Source organism: Macaca mulatta, chromosome X, assembly GCF_049350105.2.
Source record: "Macaca mulatta isolate MMU2019108-1 chromosome X, T2T-MMU8v2.0, whole genome shotgun sequence".
In the NCBI taxonomy this organism is placed as follows: Eukaryota; Metazoa; Chordata; class Mammalia; order Primates; family Cercopithecidae; genus Macaca; species Macaca mulatta.
The window spans coordinates 74,991,112-75,014,298 of NC_133426.1; the positions used below are offsets into that span (position 1 = coordinate 74,991,112).

The 23,187-nt window shown below is 43.3% G+C and overlaps 1 protein-coding gene across 4 annotated transcripts in view; it reads left to right on the top strand.

Moving 5' to 3' along the window:
- Positions 1-18,580: 18,580 nt before the first annotated feature.
- The window catches only part of YIPF6 (Yip1 domain family member 6), a 79,769-nt gene continuing 75,162 nt past the window's right edge, over positions 18,581-23,187 (top strand). For 3 of the 4 annotated variants that reach the window (XM_077989692.1, XM_001102832.5, XM_077989693.1), the window contains exon 1: positions 18,581-18,676. In XM_077989692.1, coding sequence (XP_077845818.1) covers positions 18,620-18,676 — 57 coding nt within the window. In that variant the 5' untranslated portion in view covers positions 18,581-18,619. Of the gene's footprint in view, positions 18,711-23,187 lie in introns of all 4 variants that reach the window. The other variant, XM_015127604.3, reaches the window with a different exon arrangement.

Below are 23,187 nucleotides of genomic sequence, written 5' to 3' on the forward strand. Positions count from 1 at the left end.
TCCCAGCAGTTTGGGAGGCCGAGGCAGGCAGATGACTTAAGGTCAGGAGCTCGAGACCAGCCTGGCCAACATGGTGAAACCCCATCTCTGCTATAATTACAAAAATTTGCTGGGCATGGTGGTGGGCACCTGTAATGCCAGCTACTCAAGAGGCTGAGGCACAAGAATCACTTGAACCCAGGAAGCGGAGGTTGCAGTGAGCCCAGATCGCACCACTGCACTCCAGCCTGGGTGACAGAATGAGACTCTGTCTCAAAAACAAAAACAAAAACAAAACAAAACAAAGGCCAGGCATGGTGGCTCGTGCCTATAATCCCAGCACTTTGGGAGGCCAAGGAAGTCAGATCACTTGAGGCCAGGAGTTCGAGACCAGCCTGGGCAACATGGTGAAATCTCATCTCTACTAAAAATACAGTAATGAGCCCAGCGGGGTGGCACATGCCTGTCGTCCCAGCTACTGGGGAGGCTGAGGCAGGAGAATCGCTTGAACCCAGGAGGCGGAGGTTGCAGTGAGCTGAGATCGTGCCACTGCACTCCAGCCTGGGCGACAGAATAAGACTGTCTCAAAAAAAAAAAAAAAAAAAGAAAAGAAAAGAAAAGAAAAACTCACATTTCCTATGTTGTTCACAATGCAGTAAACAGCTTTAATCCAGCTCCTCCTTCTCCTGGTCTGTGCTCCTCATGCCTGTTGCCAGCACTGGGTATGCTGCCTTTCAGTGTGAATGCTTGGCCTCCAAGTGGGGGCTCTTGCCTTCCTCCAACAACCCAATACATCCACGCCTCACTCCTTGGTGCCGGGGCCCAGCCCCATGCCCCTCCAACTGCCTTCCCACGGCTGGCAGGGGGCAGGCTGCATACAGCAGTGGCCACTGGGCCCTGCCCAGTCCCAGGACTCTGCACAATATCAATGCTGGCTATTTTCTCTTCTTACCATAGTGAAGTTGGTTTCACATGATTGCACTTGTGTGGGTTACAAGGTGATACATATGTGTATTACTTGGTCACTGGATGGAGAAGTACCCTTTCATCACACCTGCCTCATAGCCCCCACTCTGCTGTACTGATAGGATTTAGTTGTGTCTAGGACATTGCAAATCTTCTAGAAGTTCTCCACCAAATCAGGTCAATGTGTGCCTTCTTTCTGAGATCCCACTGAAGCATCGTCAGTGCTCATGATCATGTGTCCCCCAACTCCACCCCTCACTATTTGGGCCTGTTTCTGGCAAAGAGTCAGGAAGGTTACTGAATTAGGAAACATTTTCTGGACCTTCTTATTTTACTTAAGCAGTTACCATTCCACGGACTTGCCTCCCAAAGCAGCAAAATGCCTGTTGGAGCCCCAGATGGCAGGAGCCTCTGGGGCCTAGGCACACAGGCTAAGCCTCTGTGCTGTCTTCTTCTCCGTGTGCCTCAGACTTGCGGGGTGGAAGGCTGGCAGGCAACCTCTCACCAGCTTTCCAGTCCTTCAGGTCTATGACATCTTCAGACCTTTTTTCTCCTCTAAGGGCCAGCCCAGTTGATTTTGGAAGGGTTGAATGGCCTGACTCCAGGGCTGGCTGGTGCCGGCTCCTGGGGGGCAGACTCACCAAAAAGTGGTTGTCTCTGGGCATCGCTTGATCATTCTCATGCTGCATTTAGTGTTTACATTTGCTTTATTGTATTGGGTTGGTGCAAAAGTAATTGCGGTTTTGCCATTACTTTTAATAAATGAAATGCATTTTTAGACAGTGAACTTCATGAAAAGGAATGTTGTTGGTATCTGTACAGAGTTTAAAATATGAAGCAAGAGATTTAAGGGCAATTACTTTCGCACCAACCTAATACGTAGGTTTGTAAACGTGACTAAGATATTTGTACATAACTTATGTTTTGTAGATTTTATTTATTTAAAACTTATATGGCATGTTAATGACTTATGATAGTATCCTACTCTGGGCAGCTGTGTAGGATCATAACACGGTTAAAAAAATACTTCCCCTCAGAAGAAGTCTTTTAGTGTAGATACAATAAATTTCATAGAAAAAAAGAGGAACAGAGTTGGAGAACCCACACTTTCTGATTTTAAAATTCACTACAAAAGTACAACAAACAAAACTGTGTTGTATTGGCATAAGAATAGACATATAGATCAACGGAATTTAATTGAGAGTTCAGAAATAAACCTTTACTTTGATGGTCAATTGATTTCAACAAGGATACCAAAACAATTCACGGGGGGAATGAGTAGTGTTTTCAACACATGATGTTGGAATAACAGAATATCCAGCTGCAAAAGTTGAACTTAGACCTTATATTATACCATATATGAAAGTTAACTCAAAATGGATAATAAACCTAAAAGTAGGTGCTAAAACAATAAAATTTTCAGAGGAAAATGTAACTGCAAATCTTCATGACCTTAGGTTAGGTATGATACCAAAAGCACAAGCAACAAAAGATAACCAATAATAATTTATTCACCATGCATCCTTTGATGCATGAAAATTTCAACAAATACTGCCATGTTTTCTATGTGTCTCTCAAAAGTTTATGCGTCAGAAACTTTTTTTTTTTTTTTTTTTTTGAGACAGAATCTCACTCTGTCGCCCAGGCTGGAGTGCAGTGGTGCCACTATGGCTTACTGGGCTCACCTGGAATTCCAGGTGTCAGCCACTGTGCCTAGCCTATGTGTTGGGAACTTAATCCTTTTTCCCTCATGGATGGATTAGTATCACTATCATGGGAGTGGGCTTGTTATCATGAGAGTGACTTTGCTATAAAAGCAAGCTTTCTGTGGCCTCTTGCTCTTGTCCTCTAGCCATGTGATGCCCTCTGCCATGTTATGACACAGTAAGAAGGCCCTCACCAAATGCTGGTGCAATGCTCTTGGACTCCCTAGCCTCCAGAACCATGAACTAAATAAACTTATTTTCTCTATAAATTACCCAGTCTGTGGCATTGTTATAGCAACAGAAAATGAACTAAGATAGATACCATAAAGAAGTTGAAAAAGCAACCCACAAAATGAGAGAAAATATTTGCAAAGTGTATTTCTGACAAGAAACTTGTATCTATAATATATAAGGAACTCTTAAAAACTCAACAATAAAAAGACAAATAACTCAATTTAAAAATAGGTAGAGGATTTGAATAGATATCTCCCCAAAGAAGCTACATAAATTGTCATTAAGGAAATGAAAAGATGCTCAACACCGTGTAATTGTGATATCTGTGACATATGTGAAATGCAAATCAAATCCAAAATTATATATCACTTCACACCCACTAGGGGACAGCTATAATTGAAAATATATGTAATAACATATATTGGTAAGGATGTGAAAAAAATTGAAGGCCTCATACATTGCTAGTGGAAATGTAAAATGGCATAGATATTTTGGTAAATGGCTTGAAAGTTCCTCAAAAGGTTAAATACGGAGTAACCATAAGACCCAGCAATTTCACTCCTAGATACATACTCAAGAGCAATGAAAACTTATGTCCATGTACTACATGCAAAAGTTCACAGCAGCATTACTGAAAAATGGAAATAACCAAATGTCCATGAATTGATGAATGGGTAAGCAAAACATGGCATGTCTGTACAATGGAATATTATTCAGCTGTAAAAAGGAATTAAATACTACATTCATGCTACAGCATGGATGAAACTTGAAAACACTATGCTAAGTGAAAGAAGCCCACATATTGTATGATTCTATTTATATAAAATGTGCAGAACAGGCAAATGTAGGTTAGTGGTTGCCCAGCGCTGGTGGTGGGCAATGGGGGATTTGAGGATGATGGCTAAGGGGTGCAGAGTTCTTGTCTGGGACAATGAAAGTGTTATAATATTGATTGTGGTGATAGATGCATATCTCTGTGAATATATCAAATATCATTCAATTGTACACTTGAAAGGAGTGAATCATAGGACATGTGAATTATATTGCAATAAAGCTGTTACAAAATCCCTGAAGTTTTATTTATTCGCTTAGGTTTTCCAGGGAAGGCATCAGACTCAGAATTAATTTGTTTTTTGAGACAAGGTCTCATTCTGTTGCGTAGGCTAGAGTTCAATGGTTCAATTGTAGCTCACTGCAGCCTTAACTTCCTGGGTTCAAGTCATTCTCCCACCTCAGCTTCCTGAGTAGCTGGGACAGGTATGCACCACCATATTTGGCTAATTATTAAGTTTTTTGCAGAGACAGGTTCTTGCCATCCTGCCCAAACTGATCTCAAACTCCTGGATCAAGCAATCTTCCCACCTTTGCCTCCCAATGTGCTGGGATTACAAGCGTGGGCCACCACACTTGGCCCTGAAGTTTTTTCTTTTTCTTTTTCTTTTTCTTTTTCTTTTTCTTTTTCTTTTCTTTCTTTTGAGACAGGGTCTCACTCTGTCGCCCAGGCTAGAGTTCAGCAGCGTGATCACAGCTTACTGCAGCCTCAACCTCCCTGGGCTCAGGTGATCCTCCCACCTCACCCTCTGGAGTAGCTGGGACCACAGTCACTATGCCTGGCTAATTTTTTGTATTTTTTGTAGAGATGGAGTTTCACTGTGTTTCCCTGGCTGGTCTCAAACTCCTGAGCTCAAGCAATCCACCCGCCTTGGCCTCCCAAAGTGCGGGGATTATAGATGTGAGCCACCATGCCTGGCCCCACTGAAGTTTTAATAAAGCTATTTTCAGACATAAAACCACTGAAATAATTCATTTCCAGTAGACACACACTACAAAAAATACTTTTAAAATTTCTTCAAGTGGTAGACAAATGACACCAGTTGGAAACCTGGATCTATACACAAAATACACAGAAATGAAAAGCATTAGAAAGGGTAATTACGTGTGTGAATAGAAAGACTTTTATTTCTTATTATTTAAATAAAATAACAAGTCTTAAATAAAATAATAACAAAAGACTTAATAATTAGCCGAATATGGTGGTGCGTACCTGTGGTCCCGGCTACTCGGGAGGCTGAGGTGGGAGAATGACTTGAAGGCTGCAGTGAGCTACAATTGCACCACTGAACTCTAGCCATGTTGCTGCTTTTTAAACTGTCTGTTTAAAAAGCAGCAACATGGCTGGGTAAGGTGGCTTACCTGTAATTCAAGCACTTTGGAAGGCCTGAGGTGGGAGGATCACTTGAGCCTAGGAGTTGAGACAAGACTAGGCAATATAATGAGGCCCTGTCTCTACAAAATACATACATATATATAATGTGTACTATGTATATTAGTACTATATATATTATATATAGCACTCCTCTCTCAGTAATTGATAGAACAAGTAGGCAGAAAATCTGTAAGAACATAGATAACATGAAGTACATTATCAACCAACTTGACCTAATTGGTAACACTCTACCCAGCAACAGCAGAAGAGACATTCTTTCCAAGTGCACTTGAATCATTCACCAACACAGGCTATATTCTAAGTCATAAAACAAAACTTAACACATTTAAAAGAATATAAGCCACACAAAATATGTTCTCAAACCAGAAGGAAACTAAATGAGAAGTTGATAACAAATGATACCTTGAAAAATTCCCAAATATTTGGAAACTAAACAGCATAGGGGTTTTTTTTGCTTTGTTTTGTTTTTGTTTTCGTTTGTTTGTTTGTTTGTTTGTTTTTGAGACAAGATCTCATTCTGCTGTACAGGCTAGGGTGCAGTGGCACCGTCATAACTCACTGTAACCTTGAACTCCTGGTCTCAAGTGGTCCACCCACTTCAGCCTCCAGAGTAGCTGGGACTACAGGTGTGTGAAACCATGCCAGGCTAATTTTTAAACTTTTTGTAGAGATGGGGTTTTTCCATGTTACCCAGGCTGGCCTCGAACTTCTGGGCTCAAGTGATCCTCCTGCCTCGACCTCCCAAAGTACTGGGATTACAGGCAGGAACAACCGTGTCAGACTGGTTTCTGCATTTTTAAGGTCTGTAAAACCCAAAACAAAAAGACATAAAACAAAGAATAATGTGCAACAGAGACAATTGATCGTCTGCATAACCTAAAACATTTACTAGCTAGCCTTTTACAGAAAATATTTGTCAACTTTTGATTTAGAGGATTGCTTCTCTGATAGTTGTTTGTTTGTTTGTTTGTTTTTGAAATGGAGTCTCACTCTGAAGCCCAGGCTGGAGTGCACTGGCACGATCTCGGCTCACTGCAACCTCTGCTTCCTGGGTTCAAGCGATTCTCATGCCTCAGCCTATGGAGTAGCTGGGATTATGGGCATGTGCCACCCTGCCCGGCTAAGCTTTGCATTTTTAGTAGAGACATGGTTTTGCTATTTTGGCCAGGCTGGTCTCGAACTCCTGACCTCAAGTGATTCGCCCGCCTCGGCCTCCCAAAGTGCTGGGATTACAGGAGTGAGTCATGGCGCCAGCCTGATTCTCTGACAGTTTTAAATGTATTTTTACATAGTCATTGTTCTGATGAGGTTTCCTAAATTCTCTTGTGTCAGTTTGAACACTTAAATTTTTCTAAGAAATAGTCTATCTCCTTGACGCTTTCAAGCTTATTTGCACAGATTTGTACATAGCACTCTCATGTAAATTAAAAATAAAAACCAATTTTCCATTATTATTCTTGGCCTAAATTTCAATTCCATCTTTACCACTAACCAAATTTCCGAGCAATTTGGAGCAAATAATTTACCTCTTTAGAGTCTCATTTTCTTGCAAAATGGAAACAAGAATAAAACCTACCTCATAGAAATTTTGTGAAGATAAGGTACAAAAATGTATGTGAAATTAGTTTGTAAAATAGTAGAGTTCATGCAGATGTTAGTTAATATTTTTAATCTGCTAGGAGACTTAAATGCAGTCATTTAGTGTATGTGAACTTTTCCTTTTACTCTTGAGATGTTATCCTTGAGTAGGAAGATATGGGATCAAACCTAGTGTATAAGTGACTTAGATAATACAGATGGTTGTGAGGAGCAATGGCAGAGAATGTGCTTATGGATACTAACAAGTGGGTACATGTGTGGTCAATAGAAGGTCTCTTTGGACTGCTTTTATTTTCTCAGTGAATTAGGGGGCAAAGTTTTCATCTGAAATTCAGGATTGGAGAGGAGACATTGAAGTTTTGAGGAGAAAGAAGGTATGATATAATCTTTAGGTGAGTGGGCAAGTAAATGGACTTAAGAAATTTGTGTGATCACCAGGCAGCATTAAAGGTCTATGAAGCTTTGTGGTCCCTTAAAGTGAGACCAGTCAGCTAAGTTGTATGTTTTGCTCTGATAACATTTAGCTGACGATGCAAACACCAAGTATATAGAGTGTTGGGTTTAACCAGGTCTGTACTCTTGCCAAATGAGTGCAATAAAAGCAAAAGAGGGGTAAGGGAGTTGAGAATGTTGCAAAGAAATGATTGTGGTGATTGCCAGTGGAGTTTAAACTGAATAAGGAGAGAAAAGCGGACATCAGGGGGATGAAAGACAGTAAAACTGTGGCAAATCAGTGGATTGTAGGTCTCAGTAGGATCAAAGTGTAGGAGTGAGATGGTCTTGTCTCCTTCCCTGAGCTTTTATCGCTTGCTTTTTCTTAGACCTCGTTTCACATACATTAAAGATTTGTGCTTTTCTGAGAATCCACACATAGACAGAGGTAGGAAATAATTTGGAGGGCTGGACTGAAGAATTAACTATATTTTAAATTTGTGTAGGCTGTTAGCAGTGGCTTACACCTGTAATCCCAGCACTTTGGGAGGCCAAGGCAGGAGAAGCACTTGAAGGCCTGAGTTTGAGGCTGCAGTGAGCCTCAAAAAATAAATAAATAAACACACACACACATACATACATACATCTGCATCCAAGTAGTTCAGATATTAGAAAGTCATCTACTCATCCTAAGGGACTGCAGTGTGTTAGGAACTCAGTGGCCTCTGCTGCCCTTGGTCATGTCCACTCGCAGGAGTCTCTGTTCCCAATCTTATTAGAGAGGAAACTTTAAAATGATTCCTCGTGGTTCATCTTTCCTTCCTTTTTCTTTCCTTTTCCTTTTCTTTTTTATATCTTTCTCTTTCTCTCTCTCTTTTTTTCTTTTCTTTCTTTCTTTTTTCTCTTTCTTTCTTTCTTTCTTGAGTTGCTCTGCTGCTTAGGCTGGAGGGCAGTGGACTCACTGCAGCCTCAACCTCCTGGGCTCAAGCAATCCTCCTGTCTCAGCCCCCCAAGTAGCTGGGACTTCAGGCACCTACCACCAGGCCCGGCTAATTTTTGTATTTTTTTGTAGATATGGGGTTTTGCCATGGTTGGTCTTGAACTCTTGGCTCAAGTGAGCTGCCTGCCTCAGCCTCCCAAAGTGCTGGGATTGCAGGCATGAGCCACCGCACCTGTGGAATTTGTATGCTTATTCACTACATCAAAAACACCTCGTGTGGTGTTTTTTATATTTAAGTTTACTTCAAACTTTAACATGGAAAGCATGGGAAGTATTGAGTTGCTGTTGCCCACTCCTAAGCGTGTCCTTTCCTTTGCTATTCTTCCTCTTTCCTTGTTAGGCTCATCCTTCTCAAGAAAGTGATGGGGGAGGGGTGGAAAGTATGAGTGTGTAGTACAATAGACACATTGCTCTTTGCACTGTGTGTCATTTTAATGGCAACCTAATTGCGTAGGTTTTGTTTGCTTTTCAGAAGTGCACTTTTTAGATGCACTCATTCAGAACAAACATTGACCATACATTCGTCCACAGTGGCCCTATGTTTACCTTTTTTTCAGTTACAAAAAGGGGAGGCATTGCTGCCAAGAAGCGAGGTAGTGAAGGACCAGAAAAAGAAAGCAGAAGGAACAACAGAAAACAGTAGAGGAAGGAACATCTCCCATTGGCTAGCTACATACTAGCATTCACCACTCAGTTTATCCAAGTTCCATCTCACGCCTCAGCTTCCCTCAGCCCCTTGGCCTGACTTTGTTGACAGAATAGTTTTATTTCACCTTCCAACTGCCTGACCCCAACACTCCCCATCTCAATTCTCTATTCATGGGCCTTGCTCTCTCCAATCCATCACTGGCAGTGTGGGTTGATTTTGTCTTACTCAAAAACAAAAACATTCTGGCCAGGCGCAGTGGTTCACACCTGTAATCCCAGCCCTATGGGAGGCCGAGGCAGGAGGATAACTTGAGGTCCGGAGTTCAAGACCAGCCTGGCCAACAAGGTAAAACCCGTCTCTGCTAAAAATACAAAAATTAGCCGATGTGGTGGCATGCGCCTGTAATCTCAGCTACTCGGTAGGCTGCTATGCATATGCTATGATAATCACCTGAACCTGGGAGGTGGCGGTTGCAGTGAGCTGAGATAACACCACTGCACTCCAGTCTGGGCAACAGAGAGAGCCTCTGTCTCAAAAAACATACACACACAAAAACAAAAAACAAAACAAAACATATTCTAACAGACACAGAACAGTTAACTTCATATTTTTACATAACTATGTGTTCTCAATTTTTACAAGGAATGTAATGTTTTTTGTGTAAAATTTTTATGTAAGAAAAAGTAAAAGTTCTTGTCCTACCATCCTTGTGTGGTATCTGTCTGTCTGTCTCTCACACAGGTCACTCAAGTTAATGGGAAAGAAAGAACAGGGGCCCAAATTCTGAAGTTATAAATAACAGAAAATAAAAGATCTTCTGTCTCCAGTGAGGGAATAGATGAGAGTCTGGAAGGGCAAAGTCGGGTGGGGATGGGCAGCAGACATGTGTTTCCTTTTTTTTTTTTTTTAATATTGATTGATTGATTGATTGATTGAGATGGAGTCTTGCTCTGTTACCCATGCTGGAGTGCAGTGGCTCGATCTTGGCTAATTGCAACCTCTGTCTCCTGAGTTTAAGCAATTCTCCTGCCTCAGCCTCCTGAGTAGCTGGGATTACAGGCACACACAACCATGTCTGGTTAATTTTTGTATTTTTAGTAGAGACGGGGTTTCCCCATGTTGGCAGGGTTGGTCTTGAAACCAACCTGGTTTCTCAGATGATCCGCCCACCTCGGCTCCCAAAGTGCTGGGATTACAGGCGTGAGCCACCGCCCCTGGCCAAACATGTGTTTCTATTGTAAATATTAATAGCTAACATTTAACTCAGTCCTCAAAACTCTATTAGGCAGCTATTGTTATCTCCATTTTACCGATGATGAAACTGAGGCATGGAGAGATTTAGTAACTTGTCCAAAATGACACGATTTACTAATGATGGAGTTGAGTTTCAAACCCAGATAGTCTGGTTCCAGAGTTTGTCTGCTTATTCACTACATCAAGCAAGTAAAATTGCTTCCTTGACACTCCTACTACCACCACTGTTTTTCAGATGACTGTCGCCTTGCGTTTAGAGTAGGCATCAAATACCTTTCAAGCCCTGCCTTGTATTCTTTCCACCCACCACTCTGTAGGCAGGTTCAACCTGACAGTACTTTGCCTATACTGTGCTTTATCTCACAGAAGTCCACAGGCTTCTTCTTGCCTGTGGGAACCTGTTCTAATATTCTGAAGCATGTACAAGTCTGGAGGTGAAAGGAAATTAACACTGCAAGTAGTGACTGCTGACCAATGGGATACAGGAGCTGTAGAGAGATTCCTACTCTTCTGTCCCTCCAGTGGACAACTCTGAACCGCATTCTACATGGCTCCTCAGTGGGATTGACCCCCAGGTGCCCAGCTGGAAATATATTCTTTTAATGACTTTCCCTCCTTTTCTGCTTCAATCTTTCATGTTCCCCGTTGCTGTTACATGGGATGACTTTCCAATATCAACACTAACATGAAAGTCCTTGTCTCAGGCTGTGCCTTCTGGAGGAAATCCAGGAATAGACAGACAACTGCAGCAATAAGATATATTTTAATTTATTTTTAGCATTTTACTTTCTCATATGGTATATGCCCTTTTTATTTATTTATTTTTTTTAATTGAGACAGCATCTCAGCATCTCAGCTCACTGAGATCCACCTCCCGGGTTCAAGCAATGCTCCTGTCTCAGTCTCCTGAGTAGCTGGGATTACAGGTGCCTGGCACCACACCTGGCTGATTTTTCTATTTTTATTAGAGACGGGGTTTCACCATGTTGGCCAGGCCATGTTGGCCTGACCTCAAGTGATTTGCCCACCTCAGCCTCCCAAAGTGCTGGGATTACAGGCGTGAGCCACCTCGCCTGGCCTGATATATCCTCCCCTGCTCCACCCCTCAACTTTTATTTTTATTTTATTTTATTTTAGTTTTTTTGAGACGGAGTCTCACTCTGTCGCCTCAGGTTAGAGTGCAGTGGCACAATCTTGGCTCACCACAACCTCTGCCTCCCGAGTTCAAGTGATTCTCCTGCCTCAGTCTCCCAAGTAGCTCGAATTATAGGCCCCTGCCACCAAGCCTGGCTCATTTATACTTATTTTTTGTACTTTTACTAGAGACAGGATTTCTCTATGTTGGCCAGGCAGGTCTCAAACTCCAGATCTCAAGTGATCCGCCCACTTTGGCCTCCCAAAGTGCTGAGATTACAGGTGTAAGCCACTGTGCCTAGCTTATATCCCCATTTTTAATGAAGATATTTGTATTGCTTTTTACAATATATGTGATGACTGTGTTTTTTTAATTTTTAATTTAATTTAATTTTTTTTTTTTTTTGAGTCAGTCTTGCTTTTGTTGCCCAGGCTGGAGTGCAGTGCCATGATCTCAGCTCATTGCAATCTCTGCCTTCTGGGTCCAAATGATTCTCATGCCTCATCCTCCCAAGTAGCTGGGACTACAGGAATGCACTACTACACCCGGCTAATTTTTGTATTTTTAGTAGAGATGGGGTTTCACCATGTTGGTCAGGCTGGTGTCAAACTCCTGGCCTCAAGTGATCTGCCCACCTTGGCCTCCCAAATTGCTGATATGAATGAGCCACTATGCCTGTCCTGCTTTTCTTTTCTTTTTTTTTTCTTTTCTTTTCTTTATAGTTCACAGAACATGAAAAGGGCATCCTTATCACTTGGACTTTTGTTCTCATCTTTTTCTTCTGTCGGTGGCAAGATGGTTGTTGCATTCTTGCATCTCCAGACATCACGTCTATATTCAAGACAAGAAGATTGAGAGGAATAAGCCATGCAAGCTGAATGTGTGTCCTCTACTTAATAAAATAATTGCTTTCTCAGAAACCTACCCACATAACTTCTGTTTTATTCTCATTATCCAAAACTGGATCATATGGTCATTCCTGTGGGTAAAGCTGGGAAATTGGAGAACAGGATCGTCATGATTGATTTGAATCAATTGTGATTTATTGCCTGGGCCTGAACAAAAGTACAGGTCTGTTAAATAATAAGGGGGACAAGGATACTGGTAGGGAAATTGAATTCTTGTGTGTTCATTAGTCCTTCTGTTTACATAAATAGTATTTTTATAAGCTGCTTTTCTTGTTTAATGTACCACACACATATATCTTAGTCCATTTAGTGTTGTTATAACCAAATACCCGAGACCGGGTAGTTTATAAAGAAAAGAGGTTTACTTGACTCATGATTCTGGTGACTGGAAAGTTCAGGATTGATTTTCTGCATCAGATGAGGGCTTCAGGCTGCTTCAACTCACTGTGAAAAGCAGAAGGAAAGCCAGTGTGTGTAAAGAGATCACATGACAAAAGAGGAAGCAAGGGTGGGGAGGTGACAGGCTCTTTTTAACAACCAGCTCTTGTGAGACTTAATAGAGTGAGAACTCAAGCGCCCCTGAGAGAGGGTATTAATCTACTTATGAGGAATCCACTGCGATGACCCAAACACTTCCCGACAGGTCCTATCTCCCAACATTGCCACATTGGGGATTAAATTTCTTTCTTTCTTTCTTTCTTTCTTTTTTTTCTTTTTGAGACAGAGTCTCACTGTGTGGCTCATGTGGCTCAGGCCTGTAATCCTAGCACTTTGGGAGGCTAAGGTGGATGGATTGTCTGAGGTCAGGAGTTGGAGACCAACCTGAGCAACATGGCAAATCCCTGTCTCTACTAAAAATACAAAAAATTAGCCGGGTGTGGTGGCATGTGCCTGTAGTCCCAGCTACTCAGGAAGCTGGGGCAGGAGGATTTCTTGAACCTGGCAGTTTGAAGCTGTAGTGAGCAGAGATCATGCCACTGTTCCTCCAGCCTGGGTGACAGAGTGAGACTCTGTCTCAAAAATACATAATTAAAAAAAAAAAAGAAAGCAAATGTTAACTTCTCTACTGAAAATGTTCATGGTTTGAAAGAGAGTAATTTATGTGGGCATACACAATTATAAATGTTGCTAGATATACTTGTAATTGAAAAAATAGGCCTGGCGTGGTGGCTCATGCCTGTAATCCCAGCACTTTGGGAGGCTGAGACAGGCAGATCACCTAAGGTCAGGAGTTCAAGACCCGCCTGGCCAACATGGTGAAACTCTGTCTCTACTAAAAATACAAAAATCAGCAGGGTGTGGTGGTGGGTGCCTGTAATCCCAGGTACTCAGAAAGCTAAGACACGAGAATCGCTTGAGCCTGAGTGGCAGAATTTGCAGTGGCTGAGATTGTACCATAGTACTCCAGTCTGGGCGACAGAGTGAGACTCCATCTCAAGAAAAAAAAAAAATATTATGGCAATTCCTATTCTGTGAGTTTGTTTATGTGTATCACATTATTTTACCTTCAGAGGTACTTTGGAGTTTTTGTGAATTGCCTAATGCAAAAATATAGGGCACTCTACTTCATCTCATAATTATCTCTTACCCTGTTTGTTAACAGGGAACCGATATGTGTACCCTGAAAAGGCACCCAGGGAACCTGAATACTGACTGCATCCCCAATCGCTTTATAACTTGACCTCCTCCTAGCCCAATGACAACGCAATCTTTAGTCAGGGTGCTGAAAAAGCCCAGGGATGAGGTACATGGTAGAGGAGTTAGGGAGATTGGTTAGGGAAATCTTCAGGGAAGTGGGAAAGGACTAGGGAATGGGGTAAGGGTAGGGAATTGGGTTGGACCAAGGCAGGAATGGAGAAGGGAAAGAGGTGGAGGTAAATAGAGAGGTTAGGGAAGGATCTGTCAGTAATTTTTTGAGACTAAAGAAAAGCTATGGTTACACTAGGAAGGGTTAAGTGCACAGATAAGAGCTATATTTATACAGAGAAGTGCTATACTTCGGGAAAGGCAAGCACCAAGAAAAGAAAATGCTGAAAGTGGGAAACGCATGTGGAGTTTGTAGGGCTGTAGGGTTGCTTGTGTATTGGAGACTGAGGTTTAAGCTAGTGTTAATAGGTGAGAGTATTCAGTGGGACCAATGGCCTCAGGGAGAATGGAGCCGGCCTTTGTCCCAAGACGAAGAAGAATCTAAGGACATTTTCAGGCACTTCCAGAACAGTGCTAAATAACAGGGGGGATAAAAAGTATTCTTGCCTTGTTCCTGGATTTAATGTGAATACCAGGTATATCATGATGTTGGTTTTGAGACAGATATTTTTTGTCACATTAAGTTGTCATATTTTATTTGCTAACAGTTTGTTTAAGGTGTTTGTGTGTATGCATGTGTGTGTGTGTGTACATATATATATATTTTTAAAAATTTTGTTTTGAGACAGGGTCTTCCTGTGTCACCCAGGCTGGTGTGCAGTGGCATGATTATAGCTTACTGCAGCCTTGCCTCCCTCGTTTAAGCAATCTTTCCACCTCAGCCTCCCAAGTAGCTGAGACCACAGGTGTGTGCCACCATTCTTGGCTAATTTTTTTTTTTTTTTTGAGAGATGGAGTCTTGCTCTGTCACCAGGCTGGAGTGCAGTGGCATGATCTCGGGTCACTGCAACCTCTGCCTCCTGGGTTCAAGCAATTCTCCTGCCTCAGCCTCCCGAGTAGCTGGGACTACAGGTGCACCCCACCATGCCCAGCTAATTTTTATTTTTTTAAATTTTTTTGGTATTTGAGTAGAGACGGGGTTTCACCATGTTGCCCAGGCTGGTCTTGTACTCCTGAGCTCAGGCAATTCGCCTGCCTCAGCCTCCCAAAGTGCTGAGATTACAGACGTGAGCCACCGTGCCTGGCCTCTCAGCAAGTTTTTATTTTTACTTTTTTGTAGAGACAGGGTCTCCCTGTGTTGCCCAGGCTAATCCCGAACTCTTGGGCGCAAGTGATACTCCTCTCTTGGATTCCCAAAGTGCTGGGATTACAGGTGTGAGCCTTAATCTAACCATGCCTGGCCTGTAGATATATATTTACAAGCAAGATGATATATAGTTTTCTTTTTAGTACTATCTTTTTCAGATGTGGTACCATGTTTACGCTAGGTCCCTAGAATAAATTTGTAAACTTTGCCTTTTCTTCTCTCTTGAACAATTTATACAGTGTAGGAATTATCTGCTCTGTGAAGGCTTGAATGAATAGCCTATGAAATCATCTGGGTCCAGCACTTTGAGGGTGCGAGAAGAGGGGAGATATTTGGCAACTTTTAAAAAACTAATACATGTATACGTTTAAAATTCCAAACTGCTTCACATACAATGAATAGTCTTCACTTGCAAGTCAATCCACCCCTATTGCCAGTTTCTCTCCCCACAGGCAACCAGTTACCAGCTTTTTGTGTAGCCTTCTGGACACAGTCTGTGAATATTCAAGTACAATGTATGGATATCTATCCATTGCCCTTACATTTTTACCCAGTTGATAGCATATCATACAAACTGTCTGCATCTTGCTTTTTATATGTATGTATGCCTGCATTTATTTATTTTTGTGGAGATGGATTCTTGCTCTGTCACCCAGGCTGGAGTGTAGTGGTGTGATCTCAGCTCACTGCAATCTCCTCCTCCAGGATTCAAGAGATTCTCATCCCTCAGGCTCTCAAGTAGCTGGGACTACAGGCACACGCCACCACGCCAGAAAAATTTTTGTATTTTTAGTAGAGACAGGGTTTCGCCATGTTGCGGTCTTGAACTCCTGAGTTCAGGCAATCTGCCCACCTCGGTCTCCCAAAGTGCTAGGATTACAGGTGTGAGCCACCGCACCCAGCCAGCTTTTAATATGTATTTTAAATTTTTCCTTTCAAAATTTCGTTTTAATGAAATTCCCCACTTGTTTTGAGTCAATTCTGACCATTTTTCTGTGAAATTATTTCCTTAATGTTTCCTGGTTATTTTCATAGAGTTGTATGCTATATTGTCCTGAAACATAGATTAGCCAACAAAGTTCTCCATACCTATTGACTTAAATATTAATTCCACTTCTACCACTTACAAAGGTTCTGAATAACTTTGGGCAAGTCATGCAAGTCCTGCTGTATTGTAAATATCCATGATCTGGCAAAGAGTAATGACTGTAAGTGTATTACAGAAACTGAGTTAGTCTGGCAATTTTTTGAGATACACTTGCAACTAAAAACAGAATAATTCCTATTTTTGGGAGCTTGTTCCTATGCCGCCCCTTCCTTCCTGATTTTCTTTCTACAAAGCATATTGTCTCACACCCAACCAGTACCCTATTAGTTAAATGGGGAGAACAGGCATTGGTAGTCTGAAATAATGCCCAAGTAACCTGAGCACTGCCTGCCTCAATTGTTCTATGGTCTGTCCTCCTCTTTTTTTTTTTTTTTTTTTTTTTTTGTGAGACGGAGTCTTGCTCTGTGGCCCAGGCTGGAGTGCAGTGGCGCGATCTCGGCTTACTGCAAGCTCCGCCTCCTGGGTTCAAGCCATTCTCCTGCCTCAGCCTCTGGAGTAGCTGGGACTACAGGCGCCCACCACCTCGCCTAGCTTTTTTTTTTTTTTTTTTTTTTTTGTGTGTGTGTGTGTGTGTGTGTATTTTTTAGTAGAGATGGGGTTTCACCGTGTTAGCCAGGATGGTCTCGATCTCCTGACCTCGTGATCCACCCTCCTTGGCCTCCCAAAGTGCTGGGATTACAGGTGTGAGCCGCCGCGCCGGCCGGCCTGTCCTCCTCTTAACCTGGCACCAAGGCTACCTTGAAATACGTGGCCAAGAGGGCCAATAGATGAGGTTAGAAGGGGTAGAAGCTAGGGGCTTGTGGCTAGGGAGAGATAGCTAATTTTGGAGGTTGGCAAGGAAATAGCAGACATTATCAATGGCCTCAGGGAAGTGGGATGGGATGTGGTGGTCTGGTAATCATAGGGTGGGAGGATGAGGTGAGAGGCTGAGGCTGGAGTTGGGGCATTTGTAGATGATATTCCCTTGCAATTACAAAAATATTTCATATCTACTGGCTTAAATTTTAATATCACTTCCACCAGTATTTGTGCAAGTACTAAAATTGTACTTGGTCAGAAGGGGAATTATCGTAAATAAAACAAAACAACAAACACCAAAAAAAAAAAAAACCTCCATTCGTTTGGAATTTTGTCCCTCCACATTCCACATTCTTCCTTCTTAAGTTTACTACTTGGATTGCCTTGTGTGTGTGTGTGTATATATATATTATATAAAACATTTTTATTTCACACCCATCCCCTGTGTTGTTGGTCAAATGCTTAACACCACCAAAGGGCACTCAGGCATCCTGGATGCTGATGCTGTCAACAATGGCTGCATGGTCTGACTACATTTTAGCCTGGGGCCAACGTAAACTGGGACCAGAAATACCGTGAAAGTCCAAAAGGATGAGATAAGGAAAAGAGGTTGGGACATGCAGATTATTTTTTATTTAAGTTATTCTCACAATAGTTACTCTCTTTTAGACCCTGAACATTTTCAGTACTTGCGCCAAATGGTTTAGCAACTTTTTTTTTTTTTTGAGACGGAGTCTCGCTCTGTTGCCCAGGCTGGAGTGCAGTGGAGCGATCTGGGCTCACTGCAAGCTCCGCCTTCCGGGTTCACGCCATTCTCCTGCCTCAGCCTCCCGAGTAGCTGGGACTACAGGCACCCACCACCACGCCCGGCTAATTTTTTTGTATTTTTAGTAGAGACAGGGTTTCACCATGTAGCCAGGATGGTCTCGATCTCCTGACCTTGTGATCCACCCGCCTCGGCCTCCCAAAGTGCTGAGATTACAGGCATGAGCCACCGTGTTTAGCAATTTTTGAAGTGGGATTAACAAGTTTGGTCAACGAAGCTTCTTGCCCGCCCACCCCCAGAGTGGGTGCCCGAGAAAAGTAATCCTGGAGGGTCGGTGTGGAGGCAGTAGAGAGGTTTATAAAAGTCAAGGAAGTGGGAACAGGCTTGGGAGCAGAAGGAGAGGCGCAGAGTCAGCGGGGCAGGGGCGGCGGCGGAGGGAGCAGTAGGTTGGGGCTTGAACCCTTCATTCCGGGGCACGGAAACTTGAAGTCGCTCGGCGGCCGGGGAAGGGTAGGAAGAGGCAGGCTCTTTCCTAGAATCGCCGTGATAGAGGGTCTGGCACTCCAAGCCAACTCCTGAGAACGGGAAATGGGCGGGGGGGTCGGTGGGGTGGAGAAGGCAGCAGTGGTCGCGAGAGCGAGGGAACGGTCTGAGAATCTGGCTTGAGTGTTAAAGGCGGAGCGTGTCTAGCGGGACCTGTGGCCCGGAAGAAGCGAGACAAGGCGATGCGAAGCTGTCCCTGACACCCCGAGGACCGAGGGAGAGCGAAGGGCCGCGGCCGCCGGCTATTGCCAGGCGCCATTAGGTGACGCGGCCGCACGCGATGACGCGCTGACCGGCCGTGGCCTCCACGTCGCAGGTTCCGCAAAGACCTGTGGGAGCGACCCGGGAGAAGGAGGGCCAAGATGGCGGAAGCGGAGGAGTCTCCAGGAGACCCGGGGACAGCATCGCCCAGGCCCCTGGTGAGCTTGGGATCTGCGACAAAAGGGACCGAGGGTGAGGCAGAGTGCCCCCTAAAGAAGTCGGGGAACGGGCTCGTGGCCTGAGAGCTGGATCCCCTTCCGCCCGGCAGGCCCTTCCTGTACCCGACGCCAGAACCAGTCCCAACGCTACACCTGTTCTTTGTGCTAACCATTTTGCCCCATGCCCTCCTGGTTCCTTCCAGGTCTTTTTGTGAAACTCCGATCTTTCCTTTCCCATCCTCCCAGGGCTCGTCATCGTCCCCTACATTGTGTTAAATGGCGAACTTTAGGTGATTTCTTAAGTTATCTTTTCTTCTGCTGTCCCCTCATTTTTATCAAAACCTGTCACCAACCTTTGTTGAAGGAATGAGAGATTGCTTCCCATGGGACATTAACGTTTTATTGCTTATAACTTTAGTATTGACTTGTTCCGTGACCCCAGTAGGCCAGGTTTAACCCCTGCCATTCCTGTCGCAGCTCCTTGCCATTCTCTTCACCATACTTGTTCTCCTTTCTTATTTTTTACTTTTTTTTTTTTTTTTTTAAATCGAGACGGTTTTATTCTGTCACCCAGGCTGGAGGGCAGTGGCGCCGTCTCCGCTCACTGCAACCTCTGCCTCCCAGGCTCACATGATCCTCCCACCTCAGCCTCCCTAGTAGGTAGGACCACAGGTGCATGCCACCACACCCGGCTAATTTTTTGTAGTTTTTGTAGAGATGGGGTTTTGCCATGTTGCTCAGGCTGGTCTCGAACTCCTGGGCTCAAGCTATCCTACTGCCTCGGCCTTCCAAAGTGTTGGGATTACAGGCGTGAGCCACTGTGCCCAGCCAACTTCACCATACTCTCTTGCTCCTGTCTCTGCAAGGGATAGAATTTCCATTGCAAGCCCAAAGTGTGGGCAAGTATTTTAAGAACACAGGCTTTGGAGTTAAACTTTACCTGGGATGGAATCCACCCACTTTGTGAGTTTGGGCAAGTCATTTTGTGGAGGGTGTTTCTTCATCTGTAAAATGGAGATAAAAATAACTGCCTCAAAAGAGTTTTTAGAAAGATCAAATGGCATAATTTATGTAACATGTCTAATACTATCAGTACCATCAACTGAGGAGTATAAAGAGGTCAACATTCTGCTCCTGTCCCTCTTCTCAATGTGTTTGGTTATATAGTAGTTGCTCACTAAATGGTTCTTCCCTTTCCTCTTTTTTTTTTTTTTTTTCCTCTTTTTCTTTTTCTTTTTTGAGGCAGAGTTTTGCTCTTGTCGCCCAGGCTGGAGTGCAATGGCACAATCTCTGCTCACTGCAACCTCCGCCTCTGGGATTTAAGCAATTCTCCTGCCTCAGCCTCCCAAGTAGCTGGGATTACAGGTGCCTGCCACTACGTCCAGCTAATTTTTGTATTTTTAGTAGAGATGGGGTTTCACCATGTTGGCCAGGCTAGTCTTGAACTACTGACCTCAGGTGATCTGCCTGCCTCGGCCTCCCAAAGTGCTGGGACACAGGTGTGAGCCACTGTGCCCGGCCCCCTTTCTTCTGTTTTGAATTAGCAACTTAACATAGTGAACTGAGCTAGGAGATCAGTGAACTTGATTCTAGTCCTAGCTCTGCTGCTTACTCTCTCCATTTGTTCACCTCTTCATTCACTCAACAAATATTTATTGAGCATCCATTACTATGTTCCAGGCACTCCTTTCGACACTGGGGATATGGCAATAAGAGTGAGTTGTGTTAAGTTCTATTATGACCTTGAGTAAAATCAGGCTGAACCCCAGTTTCCTCATTTGGAAAAGGGTGATAGGAACACATCACTGAATTAGCGAAGAGTACTAAATGAGATAATATACACGTAGTGCCTACTAAGACATTGTCATAGGTGCTTAGTAGTTTTTAGTTTCTCTCTTTCATTTAAACTTCTCCACCCCTCTTCTGTGAAGCTTTCCCCCAGTTAACTTCAGTGGTTCTAATCACTCATTACTCAATATGCAGTCTGCTTCCATTCAACAAATGTTTAGTGAACTCCCACAATGAGTAATGCACTGTGCTAGTTGCTGTAGGGAATGCAAAGGGCCTACCTCTATAGTGCTACCAGTCTAAGTTGTAGGGATAAGACAAGTACACAATGCTAAAATAAGGCAGTATATAAGAGAAAGTTACACAAAGAATATTACAGAAACTTAAAGGAAAATGCTGTCATGTCCAGTTGGGGTGACCAAGCTACACGGTGGAAGTTATATTTGAAAGGACTTCAAAGGATGGGTAGGATTTGAAATTGCAGGTGAGCATAAGAGCTATCAATAACTGAGCACCTGCTACATGCTAGATATTGTGCTAGACATCCTCTGGGTATTTGCTAAACTTTACAGCAATCATTTCAGTTAGGTGGCTTTTAACTACATTTTATGTGCAGATGAGGATATGAGATGCAGGGAGGTTTGATGATTTCCCTAGGGTCTACATCCAGTTAGTGCCCATGCCTGATATTTGAACCTAGATCTGACTCTGAAGCCCAGACTATATCCATTTGTGCTACACAGCCTCTTGTGAACAAAGGCACAGATGTTGGAAGGTGCTAATATATATATAGAACAACAGGTAGATCACTTTGGCTGAAGCACAGGGAATTATTAGGAGATAAGCCTCCACATGTAAGCCTACTGAGTTAGGAAGGCAGTATGGAACAGTGGTGATTTGGTATGTGTACTCTGGAGTCGATTTGCTTAGGTTTGATTCTAAGCACTGTCACTTAACTAGCGGGATATTGGGGAAATTACCAAACCCCTCCTTGCTTCAGTTTCCCCATCTGTAAAATAGAGATATAACAATACTTAATTCATAGGGTTGTTAGGTGGAATGAGTTAACACATTGGATAAATTAACACACTTAATAGAATGTCTGGCATATAATATTGCAATAAGTATTATTTCTTATTATTGACTACTAACCTGGGAGGCTTAATGGGCTACAAGGAGCCAGTGGAAATTTTTGAGGAGGGAAGAATTTGAAATCATGAATTGGACAACATAATAGAGGGTAAGTTACAGTGGGGGAATATCTGGAATCTAGAAGGGCAGTGAAGCTGTTGCAGTAGTTTTGGGAAGAAATGATAGGGATCTGGACAACAGCAGTGGCAGGAGACAAGAGGATTTCAGACAAGGCAGAATCCACGAGGGTTTGTAGTATGTGAAGGAGGATTTGTCTTAGATCATTATTTTGCAAACTTTAGTGTGCTAGCAGTCATCTGGGGAATCTTGTTAATTTGCAGGTTCTGATTCAGTTGGTTTGAGATAGGGCCCGAGATTTTGCATTTCTAACAGACTCCCTGGTGATGCTGCTGCTGCTGCTCCCGGTACCACATTTTGAAGAGTATGGTTGTAGACACCCAAGAGTATAGTGACACTCTGAACAAAAATAGATAATATACAAGGAGGGTTAGCTGGATGAGGGCCTTAAAAGTTGATTAATTCAGTTTGGGACATGTTTAGTTTGCGATACTGGCAGGCCATTCGATAGATATCCAACAGGCAATTGGACTTTAAAACCTGTACTTCAGGGCTCAGAAGAGGTCATGCCTAGAGATGTTGCTTTAGGAGTCATCTGCACAGGGTTACAAAGACAGAATCTTGGGTAATGCCTGTATTTAGCGGGCAGGAAGAAAAGGTAGGCTGTAATAATGGCTGCAGTCTGGGGTCTTTTTTTTTTTTTTTTTTTTTTTTGAGACAGAGTTTTGCTCTTGTCATCCAGGGCTAGAGTGCAATGGTGCCACCTTTGCTCACTGCAACCTCTGCCTCCCAGGTTCAAGTGATTCTCCTGCCTCAGCCTCCCCGAGTAGCTGGGATCACAGGCATGCACCACCATGCCCAGAAAATTTTTGTATTTTTAGTAGAGATGGGGTTTCACCATGTTGGCCAGGCTGGTCTCAAACTACAATCTGGGATCTTTGGAAGATCTCAGGCTGTGAGGAAGCTGGCCCCAGGTGAAGGGCTGGCTGGAGACCATGCCCACTGGCTATCCCTTCATCCACTCCTAGGAGCCAAGCCTCTTTGAGCTGATTCTGGCTTCATGCTTCCCCTTGTTGGTTCCTTTTTCCAGGATTTTGGTCAATAGTATAACCCATTTGCTCCCAGCTATTTTTTTTAGGGTTGCAGTCCCTGTTTTTATTGTGTGTTTTTGGCCCTGCCTCTACCTGTTCCCCTTACTGGCCCAAGCCAGGCAGAGCAGTGTGCATGTGTGTTTCTGTGAGCACATCTATATATGTGCAAGAGCCTGCCTGCTGATGGGAAAGGGGAGGGGCATGGATCCAAGTCGCCTTTCCTGCTGAGGGCTAGACAGAGAGCAGGGTCCATTAGCTGAGGCCCTGGAAGTCCTGTCTTTTATACATGGAGCTGGAGGGCCATAGTTCCTGACTCCATAGCTCATGGAACATTGTTGCTAATTCTTGAAGAGATAAAGGGGAGAGAGTAGGAGATCACATGGCACCTCAGTGGCTACAGTGACTTCTGATACCAACTACCTG